This window comes from Hevea brasiliensis, chromosome 4, assembly GCF_030052815.1.
Source record: "Hevea brasiliensis isolate MT/VB/25A 57/8 chromosome 4, ASM3005281v1, whole genome shotgun sequence".
NCBI lineage: Eukaryota > Viridiplantae > Streptophyta > Magnoliopsida > Malpighiales > Euphorbiaceae > Hevea > Hevea brasiliensis.
This window is the reverse complement of record NC_079496.1, coordinates 106,745,244-106,756,292: the sequence shown is the minus strand read 5'-3', so window position 1 is coordinate 106,756,292 and position 11,049 is coordinate 106,745,244. Positions and strand designations below refer to the sequence as shown.

The 11,049-nt window shown below is 33.1% G+C and overlaps 1 protein-coding gene across 2 annotated transcripts; it reads left to right on the top strand.

Moving 5' to 3' along the window:
- The first annotated feature begins 5,617 nt into the window (after positions 1 to 5,617).
- LOC110671564 (serine/threonine-protein kinase Aurora-2) lies at positions 5,618 to 9,493 on the top strand. Of its 2 annotated transcripts, XM_021834053.2 has the most exons (9): positions 5,618 to 5,768; positions 6,314 to 6,430; positions 7,438 to 7,584; positions 7,680 to 7,775; positions 8,074 to 8,169; positions 8,256 to 8,352; positions 8,471 to 8,588; positions 8,945 to 9,017; positions 9,140 to 9,493. In XM_021834053.2, exons 1-9 carry the CDS (start codon positions 5,733 to 5,735, stop codon positions 9,239 to 9,241), a joined length of 882 nt encoding a protein of 293 aa, XP_021689745.2. In that variant the 5' UTR covers positions 5,618 to 5,732; the 3' UTR covers positions 9,242 to 9,493. The 2 variants fall into 2 exon arrangements, with proteins under 2 accessions (XP_021689745.2, XP_021689746.2); XM_021834054.2 differs by lacking the exon at positions 8,074 to 8,169.
- Positions 9,494 to 11,049: the final 1,556 nt, after the last annotated feature.

Here is an 11,049-nt window from a genome sequence, read left to right as displayed (position 1 = left end):
GAGGGGGTATTATTACCTCATTTTTCAGTGAGGCCAGACTTGCGAGACAGAGTCAGAGTTTCCCAACACACAGACCAGCAATTGATGCAGATCATAGAAAGAGTACAACAGGGTGAAGGTGGTGAGTTTGGACTTGCCAATGATGGTGCCTTTATGCAAGGTTCCAGAACATGTGTGCCCGACGTGGACAATCTCAAAAACGAAATCATGCGAGAGGCACACTATACGCTGTATAATGTCCACTCAGGCTCCACCAAGATGTACCACGATGTGAAAGATAGCTATTGGTGGAATGGCATGAAGAGAGACATAGTAGACTTTGTGTCCAAGTGCTTGACTTGTCAGAAGGTGAAATTTGAACATCAGAGGCCGTCAAAGAAGCTGCAAGAGCTCCTTATCCTGAAATGGAAGTGGGAAATGATTACTATGGATTTTGTGACTGAGTTGCCTCGTACCATGCAGGGATATGATTTGATATGGGTAATCGTAGACCATCTAACTAAATCAGCTCATTTCTTGCTTGTGAAGACCACATATTCTGTTGCATAGTATGCCTAGCTCTATATTCGAGAAATAGTCAGATTGCATGGAGTTCCTACTTCCATAATATCTAAAGAGGACCCCAGTTCACTTCTCGATTTTGGAGGAAGTTGCAGGAGGCACTTGGCACACAGTTGAACTTTAGTACCGCTTTCCACCCTCAGACAGACGGGCAGTCCGAAAGGACAATCCAAATACTGGAAGACATGCTTCGCATGTATGTTTTGGATTTTAGAGGTCAATGGGATGATCAGCTATCATTGGTGGAGTTTTCCTACAATAACAGTTATCATTCCAACATAGGGATGGCACCCTATGAGGCATTATATGTTAGAAAGTGTAGGTCTCCTCTGTGTTGGACGAAAATGGGAGAAGTGAGGGTGCATGATGTGGACCTAGTGCAGTACACTTTAGAGATAGTCCCTTTAATCAGGGAACGATTGAAAATAGCTTTTAGTAGGCAGAAGAGTTATACAGATCCTAGACGGAGGGATGTAGAGTTTGCAGTAGGCGCTTACGTATTCCTGAAGGTTTATCTGATGAAGGGAGTCATGAGATTTGGAAAGAAGGGCAAGTTGGCACCTCGATATATTGGACCTTTTGAGGTTACTGATAGAGTTGGAGCGGTTGTCTTTCGGTTGGAGTTACCACCCAACCTTTCTCATGTTCATGTGCTACAGCCGGATATAGTAGAGATAAAGGAAGACTTGACGTTTGAGGAGCAACCTATAGCCATGGTGGACTACCAAGTGAGGCAGCTAAGATCAAAACAGATCCTTATGGTTAAGGTTTTATAGAGGAGTCAGTCAGTGGAAGAGTGCACCTGGGAGTCAGAACGGGACATGCGTAGAAGTACCCTTATCTATTCAATGTGTAATTCTGTACTTTATTCTGCCTTGTGTAAAAATTTAATGATGTATTTTCTGTAAGGGGGGAAGAATATAACATCCCTAATTTTTTTAAAATTTATTATTTTGTGGGTAAATATTAATATTTTATTTTATTTAAATTTTAGAAAATTATTTAAAATTTTTCAGATTTTAGAAATCGGGTTCGATTTTTCGAAAATATAAAACTTTGATGATTTTAAAAAAATTAATTTAAAGACCATGTGGTAAAACTAAAAATATATTTGGACTCTACGAATTTTTCTGAGTTTTATAGAATTTTTTCGAAATTTTTGGGCCTCGTTTTCGGTCCCAAGGCAGAGTAAAAATTCAAAATTTTATATCATGAATCGGACCGGCCGAATCAAACTGGACCGGATCAGACCGGTCGAATAGGACCGACCTTTTCGTTTTTCTTCTTCCTTCTCTCTCACGCGCGCTCGATGTCTCTTCTCTCTCTCCTGTTTTCTCTCTCCTCGCACCTCCCTTCGCCGCTCCGCCGCCACCCTAGCCCTCCCCACTCACCGGCGTGCCGCCCAGCCCTTCCTCACCGCCGGTCGACACTCCAGGCAGCTGGAAAATGCGCACTAAGTCCTCCCATGCGAGTGCGCGACGCTTCACCTTCCCGATCAAAATCCAGCCGATCCGGCCATCGATCGGACCGGATCTTATGCCAAAACATATCTACACCTCGAGAGCTTCGTGGCAATATAAATTTTAAAATTTTCCAACACCATTTTTCGGTGGGTCCCATGAAACTTCGTATTGTTTTTCCGAGTACTAAATGAGCTTAGAAAATTTCGTAAAAATTATATACTAACCTCCGTGTTGTGGGCTTCGTGTAGGTACCTTCAATTTGCGTAAATTCAACGGTTGCCTGAGTCTGTAAATTTTCAGCCAGACAGACAGGCTACCGAAAAAGTCATGAAATTGGGTCAAGATTTTGGCTACCCCACCATTGTCAGACGTCCCGAGCGCATCCCCGGGGTCGGAATCGGCATAGGTAAACCTGAACCTTACTTTTTCTTAATTATCTTATGCTTGGATGGGATTAAAAATCCATAAAATATTCGTGATAGCTTAGAAAATTATAATTCCTTTTGCATTAGCTTAGTAATAATGCTAAGGACCGCAGGGAAAAGTTTTAGAATTTTTAGAGCTTATTTGGATAGGTTTTACAAAAGGGTCAATTATAAGGATTAAACTATAATTTTTCATATTATGATTGATGATTGTTTGGATGGGCCCAGGAAGGGCTGTGTGATGTGATTGAGTTGTGAGGGGCTGTGTGATGTGATTGAGTTATGGGTGTATGGTTTGTAGATATAGAAGTGCGTTTTAAACCCTTTTGCAGGTTGGGTAGGTCCTAAGTTTAGGGCAGACTCTGCCAGATTTTCGCATGCTTTAGGACATCTTTGGTTTTTTCTCAGTTTGTATTGAGTAACATGTATTAACTAATTATAATAAAATTGTTAGGTGAGCCGAGACAGCCTTCCTCCTCCGCCTAGCCGCCACAGTGACTGCGGTTAAGTCTATGAGTAAAATATTAATTTTAATTATAATTTCAATATTATTATATGTTCAGGCATGCTCATACATCACTTATATATATATATCTATGTAGTTAAACATTAGACACATTTTATATTGTATTCTTAATTCATGAATTGCCATGGGTATTGTTTGTGGTAATTTAGAGTAGTGTGCGTGCGTTGGCGTGCGTGTGATATGGTACTGAATATGGACAGGACGGGTAGACATGGCTTGAGGGATACTCGCTGGGACCCTGTCCTTCGGGGTAGACACGGCTTGAGATCTTCGCTGGGACCCCGTATTTGGTTTATTAAGTGAAAGTCCGGCTTGAGATCTTCGCTGACAGAGGTTGGATTAAGAGGGCTGTATAGGGGATCAACTCCCATATATGTATTGTTTGGCATTATCGAGTGTGTGAGTGCTCCAAATTGCCTTTTTGATGTGATTTGTATGAAAATTATGACGATATTGCATTTCACTTCACAGGGTGCATTAGCTTTAGATTGCTATAGAGATTATAGTTAAAATTGATAGTTTACTCTTTGAGTCGAACGCTCACTCCTGTTCACCTTATTTTCCTAGGATACAGGAGATTTCTTGTTGAGTTCTAATCTGCCTCTCTCCCTTGCAAGTCGTCTATTAATGTCTGTAATGTTTGTATAATTCTATTAACTCCTAGAGTTCTATATGTGTTAGAAATATTTATTTGATTTGGTTCTGTAATATATTTGCCATGTTGGACCTGTAAACTTATTAAAAGCATGTATGTTGGATTGGATGAGGGAGCCTTGATCCCATTTATTTTCATGATATTTGATTATGTGGAGGGTGAGCTGAGCTCTCCAGATAATTATATATTGTGTTTACAGGTTGGGCGAGTAAAAAACTCCCCGTTAAATGGTCAATTTTATGGCCGGACTTTGTCCGGTTGAATTTTTGAAATTGGGCTCAAATGGGCCTTAGAGTTGGGTTGAGGAATAGTTAAGCTTACTACGGATCTCAAGAGTTTTAGGCTGACTCAGGTCCTAGTGTCGGTCCGGCCCATAGGGTTAGTGAGTGTTAGTGTTGTTAAATAGTATTAGTGATATAAAATTTTTTATTTAATTGAAATTAATAATAAGTAGGATTAAAAATTTTAAACTTATATGAACTCTAAAATTAAAAATTTTTAAATTTATATAAATTTAAAAATTAATTTAAATAGTAAAAATATAGTTATAATTAATTTCAAGAATAAAAGATAATTTGAATAAAGTTAATGTTCATCTTCATATATTTATATATAATATAAATAAGTTACATGGTATTTATGATTATTATTATTATTATTATTATTATTATTATTATTATTATTGTACTTTTCCCCGAGTTGTATTTATAAAGAAGTAAGTCTCGAAACGTTGCTTTGCGATGGCTTTATTAACTGACATTAACTCTTTGCTCCGTGTTTATAATTTAAATAGCATTATTAGTCGCCTCAAATCAGCACATTTTATCGGTAACAACGAATACATTCTATAAATTTGTATTAGAAAAGGGTAATTTATAATTTAATTCTCAAAATATGATGATTAGTCCCTTCATTATTTTTAAAGAGAAATAAGTTAGTCAATAGGTTGACATTTGCCATTAGTCAATTAAAAATAGAGGCAATCAACCTAAGTTTAAGGATTAAGTAAGTGTTTAATTCACTTTTTGAATTTAATTAATAGCTGATAAAAAATTAAATATAATTTATATCAACTTTATTTTTAGAATTATTTTTCATTGGTTGGTAATTTATTTAATTTTATTTTTTATTTACATCATATTTTTCTTTTAAAATATATATTAATTATAAAATTTATGTCTTTAAAATAAATTTTCATATTAATAGATTATTTAAAAATTTAATAAATAATAAACAAGTATAAAATATTATAAATATAATAATTATAATATTCATTTTTATATATACTTAAAAATAATTATATTTTTAATATATTATATAATAAATAAATAGTTATATGCCTATTTGAATAATAAATATATAGTATATACCCCTATTAGTCATTTAATTGTATTAAATCGTTAAACTTAACATAAATTATTTTAAATATTTAAATTATATGAATTAAAATATTAAAAAATAAAATATAGATTATTTTATTAATAAAAATATATTTTAAAGATTAATTTATTTCTCTTTGAAGATAAAAACATTAATTTATAAATTATGTAAAAAAAATAAAAACAATTGTAAAAAAAATTTCATACTGAAATTTTGAAATGCAAAAAAAAATTCAGTATTTTTCCCTCCTTATGTGAATTATTATTATTTAAAAATTAATTTTTAATATTTACTAAAAATAAAAGTTATTTTAAGAATTATTTCATTCCATAAGTATTGAGTGAGCTGAAAATAGAAAAAAAAATCAAAATAATTTAAATTACTTAGTGGGCTCTGGCATGAAAAGCCCAATGAGTCCCATGGGCCCACCATCCTAAATCAGTGACCCACCAATATCACATATGCAGTGACGACGGACTCACAGCCTTTGGATTATCTGAACACCGAACCCGAAGACGCTCCACCCTTTGTCAATTGACAAAGCTGTAAAAGACAAATTTTTTGAAGAGGCTCTCCAGCGGGATTGGACCACGTGTCTGATATTACTAATTCGACCGTTGCACAGCGTTTCCTTTCAGGATCTTCATTTCCTTTCCTGTCTCTCCTCGTCTCCACCAATCCCTCCCTCCTCCCATTACTCTCTCTCTCTCTCTCTCTCTCACATGACGATTGCTGCAGAGACTCAACAGCAAGAGCAGGTAATTTGCTCGAAACAATTGTATGGTAATTGCTATTATGATGTGAGTTTTTCAGCCTCCGGATCTTAAATCTTCGATTTTCTGTATAAAATCTCGTTTTAATGTCATTCTTTTTTTTCTTTTGAATTGAAATGCTGTTCTTTGTTATGATTCTTTAAATTGGCCCCGAGTTTCCTCTCTCTGGCGTTTGTTTCTCGGGAAACAATGCAGGAATGAAAGAAAGAAATGAAGCTCTTCTTTCTCGCTTCCCATTATACACAGTAGAACTTTTTTTACTTTACGATTGGAATATCTAAAATTTTGTTTATCTTTTATTGTAAATCTTTATGTTTCCAGATTTACTCTGGCTGTTCTTAGGGTTAGCAGATTTCATAATTAGGAATGTGAGTTTTTGCTATGTTAATCTCGAAATATTTTGACTAAATCTTAGGTTTTGAATGTTACTCTGCAACGTTTCTGCTATTAGTGTTTTGAAAAGACATTATTTTTATTAGAACAGGCTTTTCAGTAGTGTTCTATGTATTATGTTTTTTTACTTGTTACAGGCTACTCCAGAGGTGAAAGCAGCAGAGAAAAGAAGATGGACGCTGAATGATTTCGATATAGGAAAGCCTCTTGGACGAGGAAAGTTTGGTCATGTCTACTTAGCCCGAGAGAAGAGGGTTAGTTTTCATGGATCAATTAGCATTTCGTAGTTATGATTATTGTTATTAGTGTTAAGGGTTGTGGATGCAGTTGAATATTTATTTATTTTGTTGAATGTTTGCTTCTTGATTGCAATTGACTCTCTGCTGTCAAATGATTAGTTTTATCGTAATTAAAGGCTTTAGTTTTGGGTTGCTTTTACCTTCTCTCTAAGCTGCTTCTTTTTTTTTTTTTTCTCCAAAAGGGGGTTGCGTTTTATAAAATTTATTTACCAAAAGGTTGCATTTTCAAAATCTTGGGTTAGAACTTGCAAGTCATGGTTTTATAACCACGGCTATCCTGACACACGGCCAAAGCTATGTCTATCTAGTCGCTAAGGAAATAATGGACTATGTACTGGGTCGCTAATAATGACCATCAGAGGCATGCAATCCAGCATTCATGAAAGACATAAACATGCTTGAGGTGACAAGGTAGCAAGTTGTTGACAAAAATCACGACTTTGTACGGAGTTCTGTCAATTAAATTCTGAGCTCTCCTACACAGCCAACAGAAACAAAATTGAGCTCTCTCTACTACTTCCCAATCGTTCCTCAATAGAGTTGGAAATTTTGGGAGCTGCGAATTTAATTGGGAGAATTGAATACAACGACTTCCAATCTCATGGTAGGTTGTGAGCCTTTGATGGTCTTTATTTTGCATAGGGACCAAGTCTCTAGTTTCTTCTTTCCTAAGACTGGGCATAATTGAGTACCTAGTCATTTGCAAAGATTATGTGCTCAATGGTCGTGTGTCAGGATAGTCATGGTAACCCACACTTGCAAGTCACGTTTCTAATCCATGATTTTGAGTTTGAAAATTTAAATTCACACCTCTTTTGTAAATAAGTTTTGAACCTCCCTTTTGGTAGTAAGTTTTTAAAAATCAACCTTTTGGGAAAAAGCTCCTTCTCTCTTTATGTGCCCTTTGGATTTTTTTAATGGCAGTTGTCTAACCAATGGGATTTGTTTGTCATCTGAAATAGAGCAATCATATTGTGGCTCTAAAGGTGCTCTTTAAGAGTCAGTTGCAACAATCACAAGTTGAACATCAACTCCGTCGGGAAGTTGAAATTCAAAGTCATCTCCGACATCCCAACATATTACGCCTTTATGGTTATTTTTATGATCAGGTACTTTGTAGAATCCTCGTGTTTATTGTCTTTCAAAAGCATGTGAAGATGATTGAAAATTATGCTAATTTGTTTGTCTAATATAATTGTTGCAGAAACGAGTTTACTTGATATTAGAATATGCAGCAAAGGGTGAACTATACAAAGAATTGCAGAAGTGTAAATACTTTAGTGAAAGACGTGCTGCTACAGTGAGTTGTTTTTATGCTACAGCTATAATTTAACTCGACTTTTCTTTTCATATGATTAATTCTTGATTTTGTTCCCTATTTTCATTTTATTGTCAATTAAACAAGTTACTTTTGAATATTTCGAAGTCACATTTGATACTAGAATGTCTCATTTGCCATGCTACATATAAAACAGATGGGTACTTATTTACATTGTTCCCTTCGATGACATGCTCTTCATTTTCTGCTTAAAACTTACCTTGCTTTGTATACACTGATTACAAGCTATGATGTTCATGCATTTTATCAAATGTGGCAGTATGTTGCCTCGTTAGCTCGGGCACTGATTTATTGCCATGGCAAGCATGTAATTCACAGAGATATCAAACCAGAGAACCTTTTGATCGGTGCACAGGTGCTGGCACATCCTCAAAAGTATTTCACATGTAAATTGATTGATATTCATGTGCTTATAATGTGACTCTTGATTTCTCGTATCAGGGTGAATTGAAGATTGCAGATTTTGGTTGGTCAGTGCATACATTTAACCGGAGACAGACAATGTGTGGGACATTGGATTACTTGCCCCCTGAGATGGGTATGTAGACATAAAAAAAAAAAAAAACCATTATGATTTGCTGTCAGTTTGATTTTGATTTGTTTCTAACACATCATTATGGGTTCATATTCACCTGATGCTTTTGTTGATGGTGTAGTGGAAAGTGTAGAGCATGATGCTACTGTTGATATCTGGAGCCTGGGAGTTTTGTGTTACGAGTTTTTGTATGGGGTCCCTCCTTTTGAAGCCAAGGAACACTCAGACACATACAGAAGGTACTGCCTGAACTGAAAAATGGAGAAGGGTGAATATAGCGTGCAATATGTTTAGTTCACAGTGCATACCTTTTTCTTTCTTTTTAGAGATTAAAAGGGACAATTATTTTTCATGTGGCTGACATTGCTTGAATTTAAGACTTGCATGATTTCATTGCTTGCTTGTCGATAGCTATTTACTGCAAGTTCCTCTAGGAATGAATAATTTAGGATAGTAAATTTCTTATCATAGGTTTGAAAATTTCCTTGTTTAGTATTTATTTTCATGCTACTATTGATAACATGGAATAAGTAGGAAAGTGCAAATGTTATATGGATCATTTTTCATATTGCTGATGTGTATTTGCCATCAACAGGATTGTGCAAGTGGATCTAAATTTCCCTCCTAAACCTGCTGTTTCTTCTGCTGCCAAGGACTTAATTAGTCAGGTGAAAGACCTGTTTTTTAAAGCTTTAAAACACATAACAGCTGAGCTTTTTGTTTTTCACATTTCACAAGTTCTCAGAAGGGATTATGCCTAAATTTGAGATGTTTTCCCCTTTAATTATAGATGCTTGTCAAGGATTCTGCACAGCGCCTGCCATTGCATAAGCTACTTGAGCATCCTTGGATTGTTCAGAATGCCGATTCCTCTGGAGTCTATAAGGGTTGAGTTGCCTTGTCTTTTTGATTAATCATGGTCATAGATTTTAAGCGGAAACCTCACAAGAGCAGCTCTGTGGATGGATTGTGACGAGCTGATACCTGTATTGACTTGCAAAAATGATAGGTGCGTCTGCCAGACCCATTTCATGGCAGTATACATGCTGCTTCACCACTTTACGAGTTCATTGCATAAGTTGACTCAAAGCTTTGTGCAAAAGAAACCATTTGTTTTTGAATGATAATGTAAAATTCATTTGTATGTTGAATTATTTTCCTATATCTAACGCGGAGCAAAAGGTAGTGTTCGATTTGCTGCTAAAAAGTAAGGCCAACCCAAAGTGCCGCCATCACTTAAACCACCACAACCCAAATGTGGCGGCTCTAGATACTTAGTTCGAGGGGCGGCAAATGGTTGGCAGTCATTTTTAAGGTTAACTAGTCATAATTTTGGTTTTTTTTCTGAACCAAGTCATCAGTTAATAATTTAACTATTTTATTTTTAATATTTAACTTAAATTAAAGTGAGCATCAACCGTTTAAATTATTTATTTTTCCTGCATATTGACAAAATTTAGTTATTGATTTACTAGTATTTAGTTTAAATTGAAATAATCAGTTAAATGAATATTAAAAGTAGGAGAAATTCTGTAAACAAGAATTAATTTTTGATTTAAAAAGATAATTAATAAAAAAATCTTTCAATATGCTTAATAGTACGAAATAATGTTAAACATTAAGTAAAAAAAATATGATTAAAGATTTAATATTTTTAAAATAAAAAATATAATTTATTATAATATTTGATAAATTATTTTTAATAGTCATATATGGAAATAAAGTTAAAGATGTCATATGAATTTTTAGTATTTTTAAACGGGCTCTTAATATATCAAAATTTCAATTCTGAATTAAAGTAGCCTATTAAAAATATGGAAATAAAGTTAAAGATGTCATATGAATTTAGTATTTTTAGAAGGGCTCTTAATATATCAAATTTTCAATTCTCAATTAAAGTAGCCTATTAAAAAAAATTAAATTTATAATTAAAAATAAATTAAAATAAAATTTCAAACTCTGTTAAGATGAAATTATTAAGTTAAACGTTATCTAATACTAATAAATAAATCTATAATTTAAAAATTAAAATGAAATTTCAAACTTAGTTAATATTATTAAATTAAATAATTTGTATTAACTAATAATTAAAATTATAATTAGAAAAATTTAAAAAAATTTTAAAAAATTATTATTTTGTCAATTACACCAAGTATAGTAGATAAAAGTGTCAAATTTTAATTAATGATAGATACAAGTGCCTTCTTTTTAATAATTTTATTATACATTTTTTTTTTTTACATTAATGTTGCAAACAAATATTTTCTTTTTTCTTTAAAAAAAAAATTAAAATTTAGAAGTCTACATGTGAGTCTTGAAAATATTTGCATACATTAAAAAAGTTAAAATTAAAAAAATTTTGATATATAATATATATATATATATATATATATATATATATATATATATATATATATATAAATGGTCTATAAAATAAATTATTAAACATTATTTAATACTAATAATTAAATTAATAAAGAAGATAAATTAAAATTCTAAATATTTTATAAATTTTAAATAAAATTATTATTTTTAATTATGCCATCTTAAGTTTTTGTTAACCATTTTTCGGTCTTCAACTTTTATGAAGAATCGGTGAAGATAGAGATTAAAGATTTCAACAAGGTCAAATTAAGGTTTAACAGATATAATATTAAATAAATATTTAATAATTTTATAAAATAGTGATATTATAAAATT

What these genes read in the sequence shown, in the direction of transcription:
- LOC110671564 (XM_021834053.2), top strand. Translation starts at nt 5,733, where the DNA reads ATGACGATTGCTGCAGAGACTCAACAGCAAGAGCAG. An exon ending in ACCTTTTGATCGGTGCACAG is followed by an intron (nt 8,170 to 8,255) that starts GTGCTGGCACAT and finishes TTCTCGTATCAG; the next exon opens with GGTGAATTGAAGATTGCAGA. An exon ending in CACTCAGACACATACAGAAG is followed by an intron (nt 8,589 to 8,944) that starts GTACTGCCTGAA and finishes TGCCATCAACAG; the next exon opens with GATTGTGCAAGTGGATCTAA.